This window comes from Microsporum canis, genomic scaffold (genome assembly GCF_000151145.1).
Source record: "Microsporum canis CBS 113480 supercont1.5 genomic scaffold, whole genome shotgun sequence".
Classification (NCBI taxonomy): domain Eukaryota; kingdom Fungi; phylum Ascomycota; class Eurotiomycetes; order Onygenales; family Arthrodermataceae; genus Microsporum; species Microsporum canis.
The window spans coordinates 663473-687301 of NW_003299165.1; the positions used below are offsets into that span (position 1 = coordinate 663473).

The 23829-nt window shown below is 48.3% G+C and overlaps 12 protein-coding genes across 12 annotated transcripts in view; 6 read left to right on the forward strand and 6 right to left on the reverse strand.

Annotated features, from left to right (window-relative positions):
- Nucleotides 1-619, reverse strand: part of MCYG_05312 (coproporphyrinogen III oxidase) — a gene marked incomplete at both ends in the record, with an annotated part of 1348 nt that extends 729 nt beyond the window's left edge. Inside the window, 2 exons of the mRNA XM_002845397.1 lie at nucleotides 19-371; nucleotides 428-619. Coding sequence (XP_002845443.1) covers nucleotides 19-371; nucleotides 428-619 — 545 coding nt within the window. The remainder of the gene's footprint in view (nucleotides 1-18; nucleotides 372-427) is intronic.
- Nucleotides 620-3818: 3199 nt separating this feature from the next.
- On the reverse strand, nucleotides 3819-4511 carry MCYG_05313 (uncharacterized protein; the record flags this gene model as incomplete). The annotated part of the gene is made up of 1 exon (XM_002845398.1): nucleotides 3819-4511. One exon carries the CDS (start codon nucleotides 4509-4511, stop codon nucleotides 3819-3821), a length of 693 nt encoding a protein of 230 aa, XP_002845444.1.
- Nucleotides 4512-5691: 1180 nt separating this feature from the next.
- Nucleotides 5692-6982, reverse strand: MCYG_05314 (mitochondrial carrier protein; the record flags this gene model as incomplete). Its single annotated transcript, XM_002845399.1, has 7 exons — nucleotides 5692-6027; nucleotides 6086-6263; nucleotides 6321-6454; nucleotides 6515-6628; nucleotides 6689-6730; nucleotides 6799-6836; nucleotides 6892-6982. 7 exons carry the CDS (start codon nucleotides 6980-6982, stop codon nucleotides 5692-5694), a joined length of 933 nt encoding a protein of 310 aa, XP_002845445.1.
- Nucleotides 6983-7620: 638 nt separating this feature from the next.
- Nucleotides 7621-8082, forward strand: MCYG_05315 (conserved hypothetical protein; the record flags this gene model as incomplete). The annotated part of the gene is made up of 2 exons (XM_002845400.1): nucleotides 7621-7968; nucleotides 8008-8082. The coding sequence occupies 2 exons, from the start codon at nucleotides 7621-7623 to the stop codon at nucleotides 8080-8082; spliced, it is 423 nt and encodes a 140-aa protein (XP_002845446.1).
- Nucleotides 8083-8545: 463 nt separating this feature from the next.
- Nucleotides 8546-9759, forward strand: MCYG_05316 (conserved hypothetical protein; the record flags this gene model as incomplete). Its single annotated transcript, XM_002845401.1, has 2 exons — nucleotides 8546-8581; nucleotides 8641-9759. 2 exons carry the CDS (start codon nucleotides 8546-8548, stop codon nucleotides 9757-9759), a joined length of 1155 nt encoding a protein of 384 aa, XP_002845447.1.
- A 432-nt stretch (nucleotides 9760-10191) lies between these two features.
- MCYG_05317 (V-SNARE) lies at nucleotides 10192-10919 on the reverse strand (the record flags this gene model as incomplete). Its single annotated transcript, XM_002845402.1, has 4 exons — nucleotides 10192-10398; nucleotides 10461-10554; nucleotides 10625-10834; nucleotides 10909-10919. 4 exons carry the CDS (start codon nucleotides 10917-10919, stop codon nucleotides 10192-10194), a joined length of 522 nt encoding a protein of 173 aa, XP_002845448.1.
- Nucleotides 10920-11517: 598 nt separating this feature from the next.
- MCYG_05318 (conserved hypothetical protein) lies at nucleotides 11518-11993 on the reverse strand (the record flags this gene model as incomplete). Its single annotated transcript, XM_002845403.1, has 3 exons — nucleotides 11518-11723; nucleotides 11780-11786; nucleotides 11847-11993. 3 exons carry the CDS (start codon nucleotides 11991-11993, stop codon nucleotides 11518-11520), a joined length of 360 nt encoding a protein of 119 aa, XP_002845449.1.
- Nucleotides 11994-12830: 837 nt separating this feature from the next.
- On the forward strand, nucleotides 12831-14990 carry MCYG_05319 (hsp70-like protein; the record flags this gene model as incomplete). Its single annotated transcript, XM_002845404.1, has 4 exons — nucleotides 12831-12846; nucleotides 12915-13645; nucleotides 13705-14756; nucleotides 14825-14990. The coding sequence occupies 4 exons, from the start codon at nucleotides 12831-12833 to the stop codon at nucleotides 14988-14990; spliced, it is 1965 nt and encodes a 654-aa protein (XP_002845450.1).
- A 389-nt stretch (nucleotides 14991-15379) lies between these two features.
- MCYG_05320 (fungal specific transcription factor domain-containing protein) lies at nucleotides 15380-18047 on the reverse strand (the record flags this gene model as incomplete). Its single annotated transcript, XM_002845405.1, has 6 exons — nucleotides 15380-15445; nucleotides 15583-15866; nucleotides 15917-16114; nucleotides 16182-16336; nucleotides 16430-17807; nucleotides 17888-18047. 6 exons carry the CDS (start codon nucleotides 18045-18047, stop codon nucleotides 15380-15382), a joined length of 2241 nt encoding a protein of 746 aa, XP_002845451.1.
- Nucleotides 18048-19032: 985 nt separating this feature from the next.
- MCYG_05321 (flavonol synthase/flavanone 3-hydroxylase) lies at nucleotides 19033-20106 on the forward strand (the record flags this gene model as incomplete). Its single annotated transcript, XM_002845406.1, has 2 exons — nucleotides 19033-19197; nucleotides 19270-20106. 2 exons carry the CDS (start codon nucleotides 19033-19035, stop codon nucleotides 20104-20106), a joined length of 1002 nt encoding a protein of 333 aa, XP_002845452.1.
- A 702-nt stretch (nucleotides 20107-20808) lies between these two features.
- Nucleotides 20809-23078, forward strand: MCYG_05322 (NCS1 nucleoside transporter family protein; the record flags this gene model as incomplete). Its single annotated transcript, XM_002845407.1, has 11 exons — nucleotides 20809-20846; nucleotides 20914-21017; nucleotides 21100-21197; nucleotides 21267-21384; nucleotides 21453-21510; nucleotides 21565-21792; nucleotides 21849-22230; nucleotides 22291-22406; nucleotides 22458-22535; nucleotides 22587-22756; nucleotides 22819-23078. 11 exons carry the CDS (start codon nucleotides 20809-20811, stop codon nucleotides 23076-23078), a joined length of 1650 nt encoding a protein of 549 aa, XP_002845453.1.
- Nucleotides 23079-23417: 339 nt separating this feature from the next.
- MCYG_05323 (uncharacterized protein) lies at nucleotides 23418-23777 on the forward strand (the record flags this gene model as incomplete). Its single annotated transcript, XM_002845408.1, has 1 exon — nucleotides 23418-23777. The coding sequence occupies one exon, from the start codon at nucleotides 23418-23420 to the stop codon at nucleotides 23775-23777; it is 360 nt and encodes a 119-aa protein (XP_002845454.1).
- Nucleotides 23778-23829: the final 52 nt, after the last annotated feature.

Sequence of the window (23829 nt, forward strand, 5' to 3'; positions counted from 1 at the left end):
CGGCAAGAATCCAAAGACTCGACGTCTGCTGAGACGAATGATTTATGGTCTGCGCGCATCTTCTCGATTGCCGGGCGGGGCAATTTGCCATATACAACAGAGACGTTGACACCAGCCTTTTCGAACACATTTCCATCCTGTAAGACACATGAAATACCACCTCCTCCGTCGGGACGATTCCATTCGTCAATGGTAAAAGATTTACCGTCTACCTTGGAGAGTTCGTCAATTATTCGCATTTGTTGCTCTTTTATCATTTTCTCCATGCGCAGACGCATAGGCGAGGAAGACGTTATTTCAGTCTGGCGTTTTGTTTGTTCATCGAGCTTGGCAATGGTAGGAGCCTCGAGGGAGATGGGTGTGGAGGAAGACTACCGGTATCGTTAGCAGACGGGCTTTCGCGTAGAGTAAGGGTGATAGCGCAAACCGTGGAGTATAGTGCCAGTGCCGTGAAGGCCGTCGCAAAGCCAATGAAGGGTAGAGCTCTTCTTGAACTTCCCACGTAACCACTGGCTATACTATGGGCTTGACGCCTTGTATTCCGGAGGCATTGGTATTGTGCAAAGGGCACACGCCGTAGATTCCTTGAAAGGATCGCGGATATGCGAGGAGTAGCCATGAGTATCCAGCTATATGCAAACCACCCAAAATGCTCAATTATAACCAAATAGAACCCAATATCCCAAACAAAAGAATGAGATAGCAATGAACTCCAGGGCCGATGTTTGTCTTGTCTTCGTCTTATATGTCCAAGCTCCTTTGCCGGATAAGAAAAGCTCCGGGCCATATCATTATCACGTGATATAAACAGGCCACACCCTAAGAAGCAAACTCCATACAAAGTATTATTACTAAGAAAACGCAAACATTGGCTGATATGTTTCGGCCCCAAAGGTAGAAGTGGGAAGCCCGGGAGTAGAGTCATGTGCGGGTGAGATGCGAGTCATTACTCATGTTGGCTGCCTAGAGATCGTTGGTGGTGCCTGTTGATCGAAGGAAGAACTGTTAGGTTATACTATGTATAGTTCGACCACTGTGTGTACACCAAGCCTGGAAGCCTATGATAGAGCTGCAGGGTCAGTCCAAGTAGCCATGGCCACGTCTTTGCCCCTCCTGCAAGGGGCTCCCATCATCGTCGTCGCTCGTGAGTCACTCTTCTCTCCCTCTTCGTTTCTCTTTCATCTCTTTTTGCTTCTTCTTCTTGTTCGTCTTGAAAGGGAGGGATTAGTCATCCAAATAATGTGTCACGTGGCTGACTCACCGCCTTCAGTCAGGCAGTCACGTCATGTGGAACTAGCGCTAATCCATATCCAGCCTTAGCGTCCCGTGCCCACCGCCTTCCGTTTAAGTACGCGGGGTCCCAGCTCTTACCTTACTCTTCTCTCTCTCTCCCTCCTCTTGCTATACAGAACAGCAACACCCTGCATCTACGACTCCCCCTTAGCCCAGCATATTATCGCCAGCAGCACTCTTATCAGCGCAGTTACAAGCTAGCAAGCTAGACAAAACACCAGCAACCATGCGATCGAAGTTCAAGGACGAGCACCCATTCGAGAAGCGCAAGGCAGAAGCTGAGCGTATCCGCCAGAAATACGCTGACCGCATTCCTGTATGAGCCTCTTTGCATCCCCCTTAGATGCTGGCCTCTGGCTTCATAAATCATAAGCAACTAACACATTCTCTCTTGCCTCTAGGTCATCTGCGAGAAGGTCGAGAAGTCAGATATCGCCACCATTGACAAGAAGAAGTACCTCGTCCCCGCAGACCTGACTGTCGGTCAGTTCGTATATGTCATCCGAAAGCGTATCAAGTTGTCCCCCGAGAAGGCCATCTTCATCTTCGTCGATGAAGTACTTCCGCCCACCGCCGCCCTCATGAGCAGCATTTATGAGGAGCACAAGGACGATGACGGTTTCTTGTACATCACGTGTGTATTCCCCGAACCCTACTTCTTTCCTTACTCTCCACGATTATCCATGTGGTTGACCGTGTGCTTTTGCTTAGATACTCCGGCGAAAACACATTCGGGGCGTGTCCCGAGCTGCAATAAATGCACTCTCTCTTCGTCTGGTTTCAATTTAATGGTGTTTATGAGGGTCTTTTTATGTCGTCATCTGGTTTCATCTTATCCGAATAGTTATAGAATCCATTCTCTCAGCAGCCAGGGAGATATGGCCGCCATCCGTCGTCCCTACCTTTTAATAAACGATCTAATACGGCGAGATATATGAAGGAATGACCTGGTTTTCCTCGGCTCCTCAACCTGGCTTTTTTTTTGGCTTTATTTCCCTTCTTTTGGCAGGATGTGGACTTGGTATCCGGCGTTTGAGTGCTTGCGAGCTGAATAGAGCAGGCAAAGAGGTGACATGTCGCCATAATACAGCCTAATCGACACCAGTTCAACAGCTTACGGTGCGTCTGGTCGCATTTATCAGTGGTGACGCCTCTTCTGCTCCTGGTTCTTTCTTCCCCCTTTCCCGGTGACTTGTCATTTTCGGTCTCGCACTACAGTCTAGCTTTCTTTATCACGATCAATACTCATCAGTGATGTTGTTGCATACTGGTCACGCTTTTGTACTTTATTTTTGTTCTAAATAATACAAGCGTACCGGATGAATAGGTTCCTTTCCATGCCATTCATACATACGAATGACTTCACAGACGTACAAGGTCAAAACGGAAAATATGCAAAAAAAAATTGCGACGGTAGGCTTATTCCGCAAACTCCCTTCCTCAACCTCCTATCACAAAGGAGCTATGCTATTCTACCTCGATGCAGTTCATCTTCAGTCACTTTACTAGAAACGCCGTTCAGGTATCACAAAGTTAAAACAGAGTACACACCGACTACTAATAGCCACAATTTCTTCGCCTGCTCTGGTGCTGTTTCTGTGTTGGAGAAGTATTGATCGGTGCTGTAAATCTCCCATCACATTCATGTAGATAGCTGTAGTTCTCATATCGCGGATATGGTCTCTCACTCCCAGTTATTCCACCACCTGCTTGCTCTTCCTTTCGCTAGGCTCAGTAGTGAAATAATATCAGAGGGTTGATCGGGGAAACGTTCGCGGTGTTCGCGTCTTATTCGAAGAAATGCAGCTGAGCTACCTATTACTATGGCGAAGATAGGATCAGCAACTCTAGAGAGATGTTAGTAGGGTTCTGCACCGGTAACCGTAGAAGAAAGATTAATGGCATATGGTTTACTTTGAGATGAGATATGGGTATGCCACTTGCGCCGCCATTATGTAAAGTGTTTGCGGAGAAGTGAGCGTTGGTAGTCTTGTTCGCTACAAACGTCAAGGCCTTCATGCTTCAATGTTGGAAGTAGAAATAAGCTGCACCTGGGCAAGAGCTATGTCACGTGATACTCATTATTTTCTTTTCTTTTTTTTTTTGGAGGCGCAAAAGATGTAACTTGGTAGATCGAGCAATAATCCCGAAGTCAGACTACAGTGCAGCATAGGTTGCATCTCAACGCCATCTCTAGTATCTGAGACGTATAGAACACTTTTTATAGAAACATCTCGAAAGTCAACCTATATAGTGCTAAGATGGGCCTCGAAATAGTCGAGCGGGATGTTCGAGTATACATACCAAAACCCATCTCATTCGTAGCTAGGTAAGGGGGTCCTACAGCCGTTTACTTCAAGTTTGGGAAAAACAACGTAAGATTATGGAAATAATCACATCACAGGCATAAATACGTCCCAATGAATTTGTCAAATATAACCAGTCTCTCTGCCGCCAATTGGTCGGGGTTCGCCTTTTTGGCCGAATGGCAGATTCCGACAGATTTCTATAATTGTCATAGTTATCTACACTGCATAAAACCACTGGACGATACTATCATACACTTTCGCAACAGCTGCTCCCTCGAAAATGCCATTTGGATCACGTTGCGTATCAAACGCATTCTTCCATAACCTAATGATCGACTTGCATTTCCTTTTTATTTCCTCGCTATTTTGATAGGTAGAGTAGGTCCCGAGGAGTAGAACATCGGCATGGATGTTTAGCAATACAACCATCTTTGAGCTTTCAGATAGTGTTTGGGTATAACGGAACGGCATACAATATATCTCTTCAAATCCGGTAGCCCATCGCGTAAAAGCAGCTGTATCGTCGAGATAATGTAAGATCGATATGTCTGTGAGCACAGAGCCACCATGGGCGACTGCATTTCTCCGTCTTCTGTACTCTGGGCCGATCTGGCCACCTGAATGCAGATGGTAAATTGGAGCACGGAGGGTCATAACACTCATCATAGCTGCTCTATATGTTCGGTCGATTCTTTTTTGTGACTCCCTGTTTGATTCCTCAATTCTCCTGGTTGATTCTTCGATTCTGCTTCGAAATTCCCTATTTTCTTCGCGTATGTTTCGTAACTCTTGGAGTAAACCGACGCCGGCTTTGTTCCCGAATGAGCGTTGGCTCTGATCAAAGACCATGTCTGAGGTTTGTAACTCCTTCATGAGCTTTTCCTCCGGACCCCCTGGTGTCGTAACCATCTCTTATAAAAAGAGCCTATCCAGTTCTGTCGACAGCGTTAGATGATAATTTTGTAGAGCCGGAATATTTTGAACTTGCCCTCGTCCTCTATTCCTCTGTCGATGACGTTTTCTTGGCGTAACTACCAAGGTTTTCGTCATGGAACTGTACCTAGTAAACATAGTAAGTACTTAGTCTGCCCGAGAGACACAAAGGAGAGAGAGGGAGAAAGATGAAGAGAAAGATGAAGGCGAGGGGGATGGGAGAAGGGGTTTTTATAATCTGGCGGACACCCCAAACATTCCCCAAAGGAAATAGAAGGAAGGACAGAGTGAAGGAGTAAAGGGTGAAGGAGTAAAGGGTGAAGGAGTAAAGAGTGAAGGAGTAAAGAGTGAAGGATAGAGAGCCTTCTCCTTAGTTCCCCCTGTGACTGCTTGGCGTTAATATGACCCTAAAGGGGGTAACAGGCCCGTCTTCGGGGATAGTTGGGATAACCCTCTCCCAGCAACAGACAATAGCCTGCAATGGATCCCCAGGCGTAGAAGGCTATGAGATAAGATGGTCCCACGTTACTCCGTCTTATGTTCAAGGGCTTGACATTCCCAGTTCCATCCAAGCCTCGTTCTCCGATGCTCAATAGGATAGGATGCCTATCGAACATTCTGTTTAATACAAAGCGGTAAGATGGAGATGGAGGGGTTTGATGGTTATTGGCACTCTTGCCGCCATGGCCGGGCCACTCTCAAAACTACGGCTGTAGATTTGTGAACGGACGTAGACGCTTTTCGCCAGGTAATCGCCCAACCAACCCCCTGACTCAATTCATTATTAGGGCAAAACCTGGCTCGAGGCCGACAATGGGTGGACAATCCTTAAAGTAGATTATAATAGGTTTATTAGCAATATAATTTCTATATTAACGGCCAAACGTAGCTCTGATTTAGCTAGCTAGAAGGCATCTACAGATTCAGATTGTTGAAGGTCTCCAGGGGTAAGTCATACTTTGCATTAACTCCAGAAACATGGCTGACATATAACCATAAAGGGGAGACGATTCTCTATAAATACAAGGAACAGCGGGCGAAGATATTAAAATCTATCGTAAATAGAACGCAACCGGGGCGAGAAAGAACCCGTGCCTCCTTAGGCACGGTGCCGTAAAAAGAAAGAGAAGAATGGGTAGTCGGCCAGGTTAATGATTTAGACTACCTTTCCAAAGGCAGGTATCAGGGTCTGTGCTAGCCAGAAGCTGAACACAAGTTTCGGACCAGTCATGAGGAGCTTGGGAGTCAGTCCCTTGAAGAATGAGGTCATTCCTTCGTTTCTGACCATGCTGCTGACGATGCGGAACCCAGACTCTGGGTTCTCAAAGTTTCGGTTCTGGATACGGGTCTTGATCACGTCGAGGGGAGCGGAGACGATGAGCGACGCACTGGCACCGGCGATCGAGGCGATAAAGTTCTGGAACCATGTTGCGGAGTTATAGTCTGAGAGGCCATAGAGGTATTCCTTGGTGAACGCGGAACCACCAAAGAGCTTGACGGGGCGTTAGTTACAAGGTTGTTTTCTTGACAGGTATCAGAGGGAAACGTACAGCGAAGGAACCGGGAGCATTGCGGGCTGCTGTCCAGCCAGCACCACGGTAAAGACCCATACCTTCGTCAGCAATGATCTTGAATAGACCCCTGCCTCGGAAAGCCTCTGGGTTGGTTTGTCGCTTGATCTTGAGGACGTCCAGTGGCAGGAGGACGATTTCACCGATACCAATCAAACTGGAATGCTGTCAGCGGTCTATACCCACAGAGAAAAAGAGGTTCATTGCTGTATACCTTCCAGCGGTGGCATGCATGATGGCCTTGCCGGTACCCTTTCCAAAAGCATTATCGAAATCCTTTCCATAATTCGTGCCCAGATAATCGCGCACAAATGGCTGACCGCCATACTTGTATATTCTTTGCAGAACCTGCCGCCCGTTAGAAAGGGGACCAGTGCTGTGCCTGCCATACTAGAAAAACGTGCGTACCTTGTATCCAGCAGCGTACCCAAGGCCGGGGAAGAGGGATGTGAACTTGCGCGCAACTCCGGCGGAGGAGAAGTCCTTAAAAACGACCTTGTTCAACTCGGAAATGTTGGTAATCTAACGAGGGTAGAGGTTAGCGATGAGTTAAAGCCGAGAGGTGCCTGAAGGACTGCATACCCTTCCCTGGTTGCTCATAAGACGTTTGGCAGTTGTATCGACCTGGCCAGTACAAACTTCTCAGTCATTTGTCCCCTTCACATGCATTTCAAGATCGCAATGCCATTTACCGGATGGAAGATGAGCAGTTCCGCAATTCCAGCAGACCCTAGTGAAGCAAGTCAGTAACAGATCTCCAGCTATATTGAATGAACTAGACATACCTGATCCCAACAAACGAGCAGTGCCAGACTCTCTCTTGACATCCTTAGTCGCAGAGCCCGCTCCGGCAACAGCAATTGCAGATGGAGACATTTTTTCTTCAATTGAAGCAGATTCTTTTTCGTTTTCGTTTTAAAGATAAACAAGAGTCGTAAATCGAAAGGAATATTATCTACGAAAAGGAAACAATCTTGAAAAGACGGAGATTGAAGCTGAGACTTGAACCTTGGCTGTCCCTTGCAGCCGATGTCGCTTTTGACCCCCGAAAATTTTATCCGGGTAACTAGCACTTTTCTTGGCGTGCCTGAGCCCACGTGAGAGCTTGCTCGACCAAGAAGTGAAGATAAAACAGCGACATCGTTCAATATCAGAATGACATTCACGAGATGAGGCTGCTGCCTAGTCCATGGCTGTGATGTGAATGACTACGTGCTACAAGTCACTGTTTCGATGCCTTCATGCTATTGCCGGTTGGATAACCATGTTGATACCCCCAAGCATCACTGACTGGCCCGTTGGGCTGGATCAGTCAATGGCGAGTCACTGAAGATGGTTATCGACAGGCAGAATACACTGGCAAAGGAGACTGTATAAAAGGCTGTTTCTTTTCATAAGCCAGGGATTCTGTTCCTAGAAACTCCCAACTGCCTATCTACAAGAATCTGCCTGCTACAACACCTGCAACATCTGACAACACCATCAAATAGGTTTGATAATTCCAACAAGCAAATATGAAGCTTACTATCTCCCTCTTCGTTGGTTTTGCTGCTCTCGTGGCATACGTTCAGGCCACTCCAACTCAACCATCAGCCGCCCCAGCCACCGGGCAGTTTACTAGGGCCCCCGGAACCGTCATCGACACAAGCAAGCTTCAGAACAAGATGTCGGTCAAGCCGTTCAAGCGTGATGCTGCAACTGATAACAACGAGATTCTCAACCTCGACCTTGGTACTATTTCTGCTCCTATTCAGCCTGGGGATCCCAATCACGGCATCCCCCCTAACCACTCTGGTGCAGTTCGTGGTCGCTCAGAGGCGAATATAAACTGCCCCAACTATGCACCATGGATCTGTGAGGGGGTTACCTGCATGAACATTTTTACTCACAACTGCTGTAAGGGAGGACTCCTCTGCCTGGACCCCGATGTCTGTGTCAGGGATATAATGGGCTATCCCGCCTGCCATAAGAATTAGTCATAGCAGGGCGCATATTACTTGTCAGAAGGTGCAGCACATCGGGCATCGGACATCTATCGGTTTTTATAATACTCCTTGGATAGTGAACTGGACATTGTTCAATCTGACCTCACCCATGCGATGCTCCCTTGCTGTATTTGATCATTAAGTCTCATCTAGAATACGAAGATATTATCTTTGAGTAACCTTCATCAACAGTTTACCTTTGCAATACTCATGTAGCCTGCCATATGTGTATTTTGGCTGTTGTAGGGAGCCTTCTGTTTGTGCCAAGCCCTTCTACATGACTAAACACTCTTGAGAGCTCTTGAGCCTCATAAACCAACGAACATATCAACGGATAGACAAAAAGTGTATTATAGGCCGGTCTGGAGCTCTGAAACTTGGTCGATACCCCAACTCATTATCTACTCGGGCTATATAGCTCCAGGGCAACAATACTGGGCTAATTAGCAGGATGATGTTTGGTTCTCTCCCGTTGATAGAGCCCAGAGATGTGAGTTTACAAAACCGACAGCCATAATGAAGCGGTTGCTAATCTATCGTTCTTCATAGTCTCATACGTTATGGTACTCATCCTCGTACACGGGGCGATCTGTAGCCAACTCCTCGCAAAACGCAACCACCAATGGACAGCATCCACAATCCGGCCGTCGAAATGCACGCTCGACAACAACGGCAACCCCTCTGTTCTCTGCATCATTTGACCCGCTCTCCGCATTACTCTTAGAAGAACGCGCTCTAAAACTACGAAAACAGAACATCGCTTCTTTTGGGTACTCATGGATCCGACCTGCAGGTTTCCCCAAGACTATGATGGGCATTCGAGAAGAGGAGATGGAATGTGAAGAGGGTGTTGGCGCGGGGGTCGGTGAAGGAGATGTGGAGGAAGAAGAGTTTATGGAAGGAATTGAAGGTGGTGAAGGTGTTGGTATGGGATTGGATGGCCAGGGAGGCGCAGGGGAGGGTGAAGAGGGAGACGCGGGTATGGAGAGGGATTTGGACGGTGATATCCCTGACGGCGACGTTGAAGGATTTGGGCTTGTGGAGGAAGGCGAGGAAGGATATGAAGATGAAGAAGAGGAGTTTCCGGACGATGAAGAAGAAGGGATGATGGAGCGGGATCTAGATGATGATGTTCCTGAGGCGCTGGACGGCGGCTCAGATGATGACGATGATGATGATGAAGAGGAAGGGAGCGAGGAAGAGGAAGAAGAGGATAGAGATAGAGATGGATATGATGATACTAGCGAGGCACGCACACCAACTAGAAGAACACCGGGAGATTCACATATGATGATGGAACGAGATTTGGATGGCAGCGTACCGGATGCGCCGCAAGAGACTCCCTCTCGACAGCAGGAATGGGAACATACAGACTCCGACGAGGATGTTTATGATGATGATGATGATGAAGAGGAAGAGGATGATACGGACGTGGAGAATTCGAGGCTAAGTCTAGCCAGTCTACCTCGAGGGGCAATACCCCGTCTTACGCCCTCCGCCCCCCGGCGAGAGACTGAAGCTGAACGGCTCTTCCTTGAACGATGGGGAGGAAATGACGATAGTATAGATTTCGACTCCAGCGGCATGTTGCCGGAGAATCCACTAAGTATATCCCGGCGACGAAGTCGAAGGCAGGCGGACGAGGAGTCCGACCTGGATGATTTGTGAACAGGCGATATACCCAGTTTAGATTATCATGATCAATACAATTATTATTTTTATATGAAAATGGTTCAGCGGATGAGTGACATTACAACGTGTTAGATTCCATGCTAAGAATAAGCCTTTGCTGAAGAAAAGAATAGAGCGAGCAGAAGAGCCTCATGCGCATGATACTCCAAACATATGCACAGAGAAAGAAGTGAGAGAGTTAGGCGTCAAGCATCATTGTACGTAGCAACAGCATCCCAAGGCCCGGCGGAAGACAAACCAGAAATCCCTAACTCCTCTAATGAGTTATCCCAAGGCAAAAAAAAGGTTATATCCAGTACAGTTCGCCGATGAGAAACGAAGTATCCAACATCAACGAAAGAAGGTGAGCGATATAGTTTGTATTGACCTGTTCGATCGGATCCAGTTCGACGCGAACGGTAGAACAGGCTATGATAGCCAAACATATGCGAAGAGGAAAAAGACGAAGACGAAAAAGCCCAGCCAGACTCGCCAGCCTACGCCCGTTCGCTCAGCCATCCTAAGCATTCGATTCATAGTACCCCGTAGCTTGACCCGGGAGGAATCGAAGGCATCATTCATCTTTTCAGCGAGGGAGCTTGATTCCCTTATCTCTTCGCCTATAGCTACTGTGATCTATAGAGTATATTAGCAAAATATCTTAGCCGTAGATTTCAGGGAGAAGGGGGAGAGGTTACATCTTTCAACATCTTTACCTTGGCGGTGATGCCAGCTATCTCAGAGTCATTCTGCGACTCAAGCGAGGAAAGCACCGCATCGGAATATTGGCCTCTATAACCGTCGTGTGAGTAGTAGGTATATATATAGGTATAGTAATCATAGGGCGGATGGAAGGACTGACTTTGAATTCGGTGTGGCGGTCCTGTACGTGGACCCATCACCACCGACACCACCTATATGTCCATTCGAATACCCCTGTGCATATCCACCGGGCCGCGAGGGCGATCGACTACTGACTTGTGCGGGCGACCTACTACTGCCACCGTTATATGAATCGAACAGCGAGGAGGAAGACCGTGGATCTCGCTGGTGGAGAGTCGAGTGGGTGAATCTGGTATATTCATTGTAAGTAACACTGTACTGCGCCAGCCTCTTTGGTTGGGGAAGAATCTGTGGATATCTTACCTAGACGCCATTTTATTCACGGAGACAAGAGAGAGAGACCGGAGACATTGTTCGAGCAGGGGACGCAGGAAGGGGAAGAAGCAGGAGAAAAAAGAGAATAAGGAGACCTTGTCGTTTTCTTGCATTTAATTTTAGATCGATGCGTTCATTTCGTGCTTAGTCAGCAGGATAACGACTGTTGGTTGGAAGAAGAGGTAAAAGGCGCAGGAACGCGAATAGGAGCTAGATAATTGGTCGAGTTAAGGAGTTACTGCTGATAAGTAGATTTGATTCGTGACTATGAAAGGGTACTGTGAAAAGACAATTTGCCGAGAGTCTCCCCGATCACTGTCTGGTTCGTTTGAGTACGTCCTTGAATCGCCCCATCCCATAAAATTTCGTCCGAACTGTTGCTGTGTGTTTTGTATATTTTTCCCTTTGAAGACCGTTCCATCAATCCGCCAGCCAGCCCCCATCCTGCCACAGAAGAAAGTGAAATTTGAGAAAGGGAAAAAAGAGAAGAATCACAAAGAGGCAAATTGGCTCAGAACACCCGCGCCTGCGAAACTAGAGATATGAGGTTTGAAGATGGGAAGTGCAGTTTTATGTTCGCTACAAGGCGCATGCTACTCAATGTTCCATCTCATCATCGATGGGAGCCTTGAAATCCTCGTCGTCGTCGTCGTCCATGGCAGCATCACCGGCCTCCTTCTCCTTGGCCGCGAGTTCGGCGTAGTTGACCTCCTTGCCGCGCGTGCGTCTGCCGCTAGGTAGGATGTTGTCTGTGGAGATGGGCTCGAGGTTATCATTTCCGCCTTCTTCGTCCTCGTCGACAGCTATGCGAGAGTAAGTACTTGAACCGGGTTGGCTATCGGTGCGCATCACGTCTTACCGTCCTCCTAGAAACCACATCAGTATTACATCGCATTAATATTGAAAAGACCGGACAATTAACTTACAAGGTCATCTTCATCTTCTGAGCTGTCCTCTCCCTCCATCTCAACGTCGTCGGGGACGCGCTCGACGGCCTTGCCCTTGCCCTTGTCCACGGAGGTATCCATGGAAACGTCGTCTCCAGGAAGCGTCGTCTCGGTGTGGTCACCCATTGTAAGTATATCAGTCGAAGCGCGCGTGGTAAGAGCGGTATGCAGCAGCAGAGTCCAGCAGCGTGAAGTTGCCCGCGAGTGAAGAGAAAGATGTGAAGTTGAAGTTCGGCGCCAAGTTAGGAAGGTCAAGATAGCTTAGTCATTGTCTGTCACGTGACATACATCTTGGAAGAAAACATCAACGTAGCAGAAGGCAGTAAAGAGTGGTAGAAGTACAGAAGTGTCTCCCTGGCTGTCTCTCTTGGGCTGTAACTTGTTCTCTATGAATTGACTTCCGTGGCGAGCTACCTTCGAGATACTTCTTGTCCCCGCGAAGAATGCATGTAAACTCAGGTACCTTCGCGAACTTTCCACCAAAACTTCATCCCACCTTGATTACGTCATAAGCCCATCTCGAAAAAGATGAAGTTTTTTGTTGATAGTAAACATGAAGCAGGAAGACGGACGACAGCGCTGTAGGAGAGTAAGGCATGGTATAGATAACTAGAACAGTCGAGCCACTGCTGGACAGCCAGACAACACGGGAGAAGATGCGAGAAAGTGAAGAGAAAGGTGACGTGAAAGGAGCAGAAGGGTGGAACCAGGCGAAGATGCTAGAAGCTTCCAGCAGGTAGAGAGAAAAACCTCACCGCCCGCATATAAACATATTTCATCTCGCACAACTTCTTCTTCTCTTTCTTCTCTCACACCCACACAACAAAAAACACCACCAAAACATCAACATCATCTCGATCACAGCTTGATCAGAGACAGCTTCACACACTCTAGAAGCATCATTCCCTTCTTCTCTTTTGTATACCACTTTACCTCCTTCACATAAACACACACACATTCACAATGGCGCCAGCTGTCGGTAAGTCAACATCATCTTCCTTACTCAGGAACGGCATCAGGAGCGGCAACATGCTAACAGCTACTCAGGTATCGATTTGGGTACCACGTACTCCTGCGTGGGTATCTTCCGTGATGACCGCATCGAAATCATTGCCAACGACCAGGGTAACCGAACTACCCCCTCCTTCGTTGCCTTCACAGACACCGAGCGTCTCATTGGAGATGCCGCAAAGAATCAGGTCGCCATGAACCCGGTCAACACCGTCTTTGACGCCAAGCGTCTTATTGGACGCAAGTTCAACGATGCTGAGGTTCAGGCCGACATGAAGCACTTCCCCTTCAAGATCGTCGAGAAGGGTGGCAAGCCCATTGTCCAGGTCGAGTTCAAGGGTGAGGAGAAGCAGTTCACCCCAGAGGAAATCTCTTCCATGGTCCTCACCAAGATGCGTGAGACTGCTGAGGCCTACCTCGGTGGCACCGTCAACAACGCTGTCATCACTGTCCCCGCCTACTTCAACGACTCTCAGCGTCAGGCTACCAAGGATGCCGGTCTGATTGCCGGTCTCAACGTCCTCCGTATCATCAACGAACCCACTGCTGCTGCCATTGCTTATGGTCTTGACAAGAAGACCGAGGGTGAACGCAACGTCCTCATCTTCGATCTTGGTGGTGGTACCTTCGATGTCTCCCTCCTTACCATCGAAGAGGGTATCTTCGAGGTCAAGTCCACTGCTGGTGACACTCACTTGGGTGGTGAGGACTTTGACAACCGTCTCGTCAACCACTTTGTCAACGAGTTCAAGCGTAAGAACAAGAAGGTAAGCCATTCCGCTCATTTCTATTCACAGAAACAAGATGCTAATATTGCAATAAATAGGATCTGTCCACCAATGCCCGTGCTCTCCGCCGTCTCCGAACTGCTTGTGAGCGTGCTAAGCGTACCCTCTCCTCTGCTGCTCAGACCTCCATTGAGATCGACTCTCTCTACGAAGGTGTTGACTTCTACACCTCCATCACCCGTGCCCGTTTCGAGGAGCTTTGCCAGGATCTCTTCCGCTCCACCATGGAGCCAGTCGAGCGTGTCCTCCGTGATGCCAAGATCGACAAGTCCTCCGTCCACGAGATTGTCCTCGTCGGTGGTTCTACCCGTATTCCCAAGATCCAGAAGATGGTCTCCGACTTCTTCAATGGCAAGGAGCCAAACAAGTCTATCAACCCCGATGAGGCCGTTGCCTACGGTGCCGCCGTCCAGGCTGCCATTCTCTCCGGAGACACTTCCTCCAAGTCCACCAACGAGATCCTCTTGCTCGATGTCGCTCCTCTCTCCCTTGGTATCGAGACAGCTGGTGGTGTCATGACCCCACTTATCAAGCGCAATACCACCATTCCTACCAAGAAGTCAGAGACCTTCTCTACCTTCTCTGACAACCAGCCTGGTGTTTTGATCCAGGTCTTCGAGGGTGAGCGTGCCCGCACCAAGGACAACAACTTGCTCGGAAAGTTCGAGCTCACCGGTATCCCACCTGCTCCCCGTGGTGTTCCTCAGATCGAGGTCACCTTCGATGTCGATGCCAACGGTATCATGAACGTCTCTGCTCTCGAGAAGGGTACTGGAAAGACCAACAAGATTGTCATCACCAACGACAAGGGCCGTCTGTCCAAGGAGGAGATCGAGCGTATGCTTGCTGAGGCTGAGAAGTACAAGGCTGAGGATGAAGCCGAGACTGCCCGTATCGGTGCTAAGAACGGCCTCGAGTCCTATGCCTACTCTCTCAAGAACACCTTGAGCGACTCCAAGGTCGACGAGAAGCTCGACGCTGCTGACAAGGAGAAACTCAAGACCGAGATCGACAAGGTTGTTGCTTGGCTCGACGACAACCAGACCGCCACTAAGGATGAATATGAATCCCAACAGAAGGAGCTTGAAGGGTATGTCAATCCAATCCTATCCTAACTCATATATGTGCATTCGAATATCGACTAACTTTTCCTAACAGTGTTGCCAACCCTATCATGATGAAGTTCTACGGCGCCGGTGGCGAAGGTGGCCCTGGTGGCTTCCCTGGTGCTGGTGCTGGTGGTCCAGGCGGTTTCCCCGGTGCCGGTGGCCCAGGAGGCGCTGCCCAGCACGATGACGGCCCAACCGTCGAGGAAGTCGACTAAACGCCTCGCCCATCTTGACAAAGAAACCTTCCTCCACGTTTTAACGATTCACCAAAAAAAAAAATTCATAATTTCTCAAAAAACCATCATACCAAGGGGCGCTGGGTTCATCATGTCTTTTTTTCTTTCCTAATGAGTGCATACCATGTGTTTTTCTAATGTGTCTTTCCTATGTCCTTTTGATGACCATTTTCCTTTTTTTCCCACTCTTCTGAACGAACTGAAAAACCTTTACCAACATACACAGGATAGGGCGGAGGGTCGGTTAATCATGCCATTCAAACAGATGTTCCTCATCCCCTTTTTCCTTGAGTCCATCAAAAAATACAAGTTTTTCTTTTCATAAGGATTCGATCATAGATGTGGTATTTACTTGGTGAAAATAATACCTAGGTAGCAATAACAGGCTCGTTCATATTTCTGCTTTTATGTTCGTCTAGTTCTGTCTTGGCACTCTAAATCATAATCATCATCAACAACATCAAACATACAACATTAAACATAAGTCAATTGACCACAAAACCCCCGACAAGGCCAAACAAGATATCTGTATGCCACGAGGAATACTCATTATAAACAAACGCTCTCAAACCGCCCATTGCTGCTCCTCCAAGACTCCTACTGCCATTGCAGGTGAAACGGAACCAGCTTGCGAGCTCATAATTTCCACTGCCTGTCCGAAGAACGAGTCGATCCGAAGCACAGCCGGCCTCAAGAGACCGGCATTCCTCTCATCTGTCAATGACAAGAGATGCTTGATCGACTTGTGGAAAGATTCCAACATTTCGTAAGCGGCTATGACCCGGTCAGACGTGAAGGCACAGAGAAACAGGTACACAAGAAAATTAGTGCAAAGAATGAAGTTGCTGCGTGCATCTACGACGTGTTAGGAACAAGAATCCAGAATGAGCAGATGTGAGACTTACGACGACCCCAGAAGGACTGCAGGGTATCTTGTCTAATAGTACTGACGAACCGGACAAAGGATTGAAAGCAGGTTATAGCGCTGTCGAAGTGTCGTCTAAGGCTAGAAGAGGGCGTTGTTTTGGAATGCACGGTTGCCGGAGCCATCAGGGCTCTGAAAAGGAGTGTCTCAGTCGCATAGAAGGATAGATGGAGGGATGCTATTATGGCATTAGCAGGGGCTATTTCTTTCCATATATACTATATAAGTGTCTCCATAAAACACACCATTGATGCAACGGCCAAGTCGTTGCTGTGAGAAGGAAAGGCCCAGACACTGTGGGAGAAACGACATCCAATCCTGCAACGCAGCCTGGCATCTGAGCAGCGGCTCTTCCTTCGCGAGATATCCCTTGATGGACTCGCTATATCCAGCGAGCGTGCTGTCAAGCATCAGCCAACACAGTTACTTGCCGGAGAGCCATATGTCATGCTCAATAAACACACACAGCCCAGGCTGAAGAGCTAAAGCTTACAATGAACATCCAAGCACATTATCCAATAGTTTGGTCAATTTTATCCGCTCAATGAACCGTACAGCTAATGATAATGCACATGGCCAGTCACCCTCTCGCACAAACGCCGGGAATGTCTGGCCAGCCACATCCTCGTCTGACACGAGATCTTCGATTTCAATATCCTTGGTATCGAAAGAGCCATGATGGATGTGCGGTGGGTTACCGTGACATATCGACGTCCACTTGTCAGTATAGTAAGTTGCCCACCATAGCTTCCGGCGAAGCCTCTTCTCCTGGTCTGGTATATCCCAGAAGGTCGGATCGCGGTGTAAGCCCAGTGCGTGTGCGCATGAAACTGCCTGGCCTGAGAAGGCCCATACCTTTGGACTTTCAGTCGTTCCATTCTCAGCGGGCTGTTCGTGCAAGACGAGCAGACAGGCTTGGAGCGTTGCTATCTTGGGAGACTCTAGCTCCCTGTTCAGCGAGGAGTGGACGTGTTCGAAGAGATCTGCTTGGTTGATAGGTTGGGTTCCAGAGAGCGCGCTGTCCTGGTTCATGAATGGGCTTGCAAGCCCGTACACTGCACCCCTTAAAGATGGCGGGATCTTGTATTTATCCTGCATATATTCTCTCAGGAACCTCCCCTTGGACAATATTGGGAATGCAGGATGCACATGTTCAAAGTATAGCCGTACCAGGCTATCGGCCCGATCACCTACTATCCCTTCTACTCCGTTTGAAGCTATCATTTTCGCCTTATGGTCTCGTTCTGGGAACCAGTCGCGGACTACTGAGAAGTGTACCGGTGGAAGACCCTGTGCCGGATCCCCAGGTTCGACTCGGCAGAAGTTGACGTCAACATAGTTTGTTTCATTGAGAATGTCTGAGCGAAAAGACGAGAGAAGATCCATGTCTTGTTCCCCTGATAGGCCAATGAAATGAGCTGTATGGCCTGTAATTTCGTCGAGGGCGCACCCATTGTTTATACCACCTGTGGTCAAAGGTACAGCATGGGGAGGTGCGGTAGGGTTGGTGAAGTATGAATAGTCTTGTGGATGAGTGAATGGTGGCCCGGAGATGGGTATGACTTGTGGATGACCCGGTACGGGGTCTGGGTATTCAGGCACTGCTGCGGTTGCTGTGCGTTTCTGGTCTGATACACTCAGCGTCGATATGGGACTCAAAGCCTCTATCCCACTTCTGCCCAGCTGGTCGGATGGTGAATGGTAAAGCGCGGCTTTGTTAGGCCTCGGACTGCTGGTATGAGTCGATCCACTGGCAGAAGGAGAAGTGCCATTTTCGCTTCCTTTCCCTTGCTCTTTAGCGGGTGATCGGCGTCGTGGTTTCGGTGTTGATATAAATGAGCAAGTCTGGCATTTGCTCTCGCAGAAGCGGCCTGTATTAGAAAATTCAGCAACTATATGACATCAACGAGAAGGGATGTTTGCGTGTGAGTATACAGGGGCAACAACTAACATGGTGGTTTAGTCACAATGACACATGCAGTCTTTCTCTTGCGACAGGCATCGCACGGCCTATCCTTGCGGCTCTTCAGTTCCCTAGCTCCCCCAAAGCGAGTTTCTATCTGGAAGCTCTTTCGCTGTTTTGGGTATTGTTTTGGAACGCTGTCTGCCATGCTCACCCCAATCTAACTGGGTCCGCAATATCACTTGATTTATTGCGAGGTAGTATCGACAGTAAAGATAGCGGTACCTTTTCGGTGAACTGGCCTACGCGACGGCCAACAAGAACAACTGTGGATATTTTCAAACAGGAAAAAGGGCAACCGGGGAGGGGTTTAATGCTCTACATATGGCTTTAACAACCACCGAATCCGGGCGAGAGATCGGAAACTACGGGATCCCCTGATGCGAGGAATTAAGAAGGCCTAGAAGCTTACTTCTCCCTTCGTCGCAGCCCTCCCCCACACGCTAAGCTCTATTATGGCCGGTGAGACGGTGGAGTTTAGTTCAATAGATCTTAAGGGGTCTGGAGAAGCCGTATACGGCATCTCCAGCCCTCCATCTCCGACTTCCGGGCACTAAGACGGAGGATACGAAGGGGGGGGGATAAGAAGAGAGATCATCGTAAACAACATTTAACATATTTCTCATGGTTGTTCGAGTACGAGTCTGTGCGGACGCCAGGCCTATTGAATGTCTGTTGAGCTGTCAAAAACACTTTTTTTTTAAGGCTCAAGAAGCCAACGCTCGAGCAAACAGAAATTTCCACCTCTCGGATTTCCTGGGCGCTTCGCTATGCTAAAACGGCAGTTCGCAGGCATGAAGATTCCACCAATCCACGGTGTTTTATGCCGGGGGCTCTGCATCTGAAGGAAAATCTTTTCCTCGCCGGGGGAAGTTCAAGCTTTACCGAGCGGTTTGATGGTGTTCTAACGGGTTCGGAGATGCTGCGGACGGAGAAGAGATGCGTTCAAGTTTGCCATGTGGCAGTTAGTTGCATGGTGGGGGGGCGAATATTTGATATTTGTATACGAAAGGCTTGGGGCTGAATAGTTACAATATGACAGATATCAGCAGAAGTTCTCTCTCTGCATCTATAGATATTTTAACCCATACAGTCATCATTTTCACACTGTACAAGCGATATATCTACTAACCATGAGCCAAATTCCAGTCGTTGACTTTGCCCCCTTTCATGACGGAAGCGCAGAGGAGGCAAAAGCCACAGCCCAAAAGATCTTCGAAGCCTTTCGGGATGTCGGTTTTGTCTACCTGAAGAATCACGGCGTCCCTCAGGAGGTTGTCGACGAGGCATTTTCCTGGGTAACTAAAGCCCTGTCAGCACAATAGCTAGGGGTCATATATGTATATTAACTGGCCACTGATACATAACAGAGCCAAAGACTCTTCGAGCTCCCTCAGTCCGAGAAGGACAGGGCGCCGCACCCGCCTGAGGGCTGGTGGCATCGAGGCTACTCCGGCATAGGCCGTGAAAAAGTGACGCAGATGGTGTTCGACAGAGAGACCGTCGGCGAGCTCCGCAAGATTCCCGACGTCAAGGAGTCGTTCGAGATGGGACGAGAAGACGATGAGATAACTCCCAACATCTGGCTGCCAGAGTCTACCATCCCTGGTTTCCGTGCGTTCTTCAACGACTTCTTCCAGATCAACCATGGCGTCGGTCAGGATATCCTGCGCGCCGTAGCAATAGGCATGGACCTGGACGAGCACTTCTTCGAATCCTACCATACAATGAAGGATAACCAGACCAGACTGCTTCACTATCCGCCAGTGGAGGAGGAGCTGCTCCGTAAAGGTGAAAAGGAGCGCATCGCCGCCCATACTGACTTTGGTACGATGACGCTACTCTTCCAGGACGATGTTGGTGGGCTGGAGGTTGAAGATATTCATAAGCAGGGCGTGTTCAACTCGGTGCCATACATTCCTGGCACCATGGTGGTGAACATTGGTGATTTCTTGATGAGATGGAGCAATGATACGCTTCGGTCGACAATGCACCGTGTCAGAGCTCCGCCAGTGGGGAGTGAGAAGACTGATGGCTCTGGTCGGAGGATGAGTAGGGCCAGATATTCGATCCCGTACTTTATTGCAGCGAACAAGGACAAGGTGATTGATTGTCTGCCTGGCTGTTATGGTCCGGATAGGCCAAAGAAGTATGAGCCTATCACTTCTGAGGACTATGTCGCCATGAGACTGAATGCCATCTCTTAGCTATCTACCTCCATACGACTGATGAGTTAGTTACTATATGTATATGCTTCCTTGACCCTTGTCACTTTGGTATATCATATATCGTCGCTTCTATATAGTCAATCGCTGCTATCATCTTCAGCCACCTCGTCCCATCAACTTGGTAACTTTTATTCTCGCGTGGGTCAAGCCGTTAGGAGGCAAATAGGGGGCTCATCGTCAAACGTCTCCGGCAAGCCATTTAACCATTTTAAATCTACCTTCTCGCCTAACTAGATCAAGATAGCGACAGGAAGATGCAGCTAGGAGTTGCTCCGATCTGGTATTTCCCCTAGTCTCCCCATTCAAGGACAGGGGCGCTTCGTTTATCTTCGCTCTTACACATGACCAGATGCTTGTTTCAAACAAACTGCTCTATCTCCGCTAAAGCCTTTGCAATCAGTATACATAGTAAGTAGAATATCGGGGATCAAGTGGCAAGGGCGTACTATGGTATGTAATGGCGGATTTACGATCAACAGGCCGTTTCGCCCTCATTGGTTTGTATGATCCTGGTAGACAAATGCTTCGAGTATAGCCAGAATGCCAGCCGAACTATTTTACTCTGACCCTGCGGCTTGTTACCCCAGATCTCCGTATAAGACCCCACAAGGGCTCCGCTTCCGCCGCCTCGACCGCTTCATTGCTTTATCTGCCGGTTATATAGCCATTTGAGTCGTCAGGATGGTCGATTGGGCAAGGTTGAAGAGCAGGTTGGCTGTGTAAGCCGGCATTGGCTGCGCAATACTATGTCGAGGAATATTGCTGATATAGTTGAGTTATTACTAGGCCGATAGATGAGGACTCGCCGTATGAAAACACAGTATGGTGCAATAGAGACTTGATACCGATTCCTCCAGAGCGACGAACTTGGGGTGTTTGGGGTTACGCCGGTATGTGATGGTTCCGGCTGCAAGATTTGAATATAAAGATGATAGAAAGATGTATTTGATGTAACTGATGGGTTCGTATAAGGGTACTGGACGGTGTCTGGTTCATGTATTTCGGCATGGACTACTGGAAGCACTCTTTTGGCCTTTGGGCTAAGCCCCCAGCAAGCAATTGGATGCGTTGTATGTATCACTCTTTGGGATTATTTTACCCGGAGGTTTCTAAGGGCTGATGTAAATATGACAAAAAAGGCAGCGGGCGGAATATTCACTGGGCTACTTGCAGTTGCATGCGGCTGGATGGGTGAACGGCATCATATCGGATTCTCTGTCGCTTCACGGTTCTCATGGGGTATGAGAGGGTCATATTGTATGTTGAATCGGTGGCCACTGTTTCCCATTGGAATAGCTATACCAAACTAATGATGGTGAGAACAGTTCCTATCGTCCTCCGATGCTTTCTTGGATGCATCTGGTTCGGAATACAATCTTACTGGTGAGTTCCTGTTCCACATCGACGCTGATGACCCCAAAACTGATGTCCGTATAGGGGAGGCCAGGCAACCAGAGTGCTCGTAGGGGCAGTCATTCCGGGATTTGCACACATGAAAAACACATTTTCTGAGAGCTCCCATCTGTTAACTAACGATTTTATTGGAATGGTCCTGTGGTACATCGTATTCCTACCATTACTCCTCATCTCCCCTGAACGACTACAGATCCCATTTGGTATCTCATTTATCTTATTCGGTTCAACATGCATCGGCATCTTGGCCTGGTACGTATAAATTGAGCATATTATGGTTCTGGCCCCTGTTTAACTGTAACTCATAGGGCGGTAAAGAACGCTGGAGGCCCTGGATCGATGTTTCACCAATCAGCAACAACAGGTTCAGTCGGATGGGGCGTAATGTTTGGAATAACCGCTATCCTTGGTGCATGGGGTGCTGGTACCCTGGGGCAGTCTGACTGGACACGTTATGCAAATCGCCCCCTAGCACCAACATTATCTCAACTAGTCGCTGCTCCTATCACAATCACAATCACAGCTATGATTGGGATAATTGTAACTAGCGCTACTAAGGATATCCTTGGAGAAATCATCTGGAGCCCAATTCAACTTCTCGCTGCTATGCAGGAACATTATAAATCTAGCCCACGAATCCGGGCTGGTGTGTTTTTTGCCTCAATAGGGACAGTCTCAACGCAACTAGCGGTAAGTCTAGCCCGAGTTTCTATCCCTATCAAATATTGAAACTTTCTGATTGGGATATAGATATCACTTGTCGTAAACTCCGTGTCAGCCGGGATGGATCTAGCCGGCCTGCAACCCAAATATATCAACATCAGGAGAGGAAGCTATATCATGGTCATTGTTGGGCTTGCATCTCAGTGAGTGTATACATGGCTCTCCAGTATGCCGATAGCTAATAAAAAAACAAGGCCATGGCAACTTCTTGCCAGTGCAGACAAGTTTCTCTCCGTGCTATCTGGCTTTGGGATATTCATGGCCCCCTTGACGTAAGATATTTCCATGGAGGCAATGACTCAAAATGAACTTTCAGACTGAAGCTTACATATAAGCAACGGGATAATGCTATCGGACTATCTCATCGTTCGACGCCAGACACTCAAGCTATGTGACTTATACAAGGGAGACTCGTCATCTATATATTGGTTCCGGCACGGCTTCAACTGGCGTGGAATTGCTGCATTTACAGTCAGCATATGGTCTCAAATCCGTAAGTCCATTTCTTCGCTTGACGGTTGCATTGAATAAGAAATTGATTTCTTACCTGAGCAGCCGGACTCGTTGCATCAGTTAACAAGGACCAATCCCCCGCCATGCAAGGCTGGGTCAAATTATTCAACCTCACCTTCTTTGTCGGTCTGGTAATGGGATTCACCTGGATGACCGTACTGTCATACCTCTTTCCACCACCAGGCTTAGGCCTAGATGCTCCGTTTGTAGAGGATTATCACCAGCCTCAGAAAGCAGCCCAAGAAGTCGAAATAGCATCACCCAACAAAGCTGGGTCAGCATCTACTCCCGAGCCCTGTTGAGCGTTGTTATCCGTTGCCTTTGGCTACACTTCGTATTCACGGAGTTCGGCTGCAGAAGAAAAGGGTATATAATATTTTGGCCTGCGTGTATATCCGCCAGCGCATAGCCCGCGAATCCCCCCAAGACGTACTCTACACTCTTGCTCTATATTTTTTATGACTGTTGCTATTTCTTCCAGTAAACCGCTCGAAGAGCACATGCTAACTGTTCCACGTGATTGATATCTTCCGAAAAGACCCGATCACCTATTTAGTGCTTTTTTGCTCTTGGGTTAAAAAGGGGACGGGAAGTTCCGGGGCTGATGAATATGTTATTTTGCCGAGGATTCGGCATTATCGATGGATGGGAACGTGAGGACAGTCTTCGGTTTTATACGATGCGGCGTCGGCGTTAACTGTTACCTAAACAACGCTAAACAATCCTCCAACGATAGTGTCGATGTCCCTCCTTTACCAGGAAGAACGCACAGGGAACAGACTGAGTTACGTAAGTCCATGTCCGATGTTGATTTTGCGTTTTTGAGGTTCCTCAGTGATCTCTATCCCAAAGAAATATTGCAGGTTGAAGGAGCCCCTGAGCAAAATAAGGCATCGGCAGAGACGAATAAAGTGCGGCTCTCGAGCTGCCGATGTCGGAATTTGGAGATAAATTACCCGCCAATGATCGCTCTCCTCTGGTCGTTCAACCGATGTAAATAATGCAGCGCGGTGGGGGATATGCAGCGGAAGCACATGCTTTTTACCAGGTTGA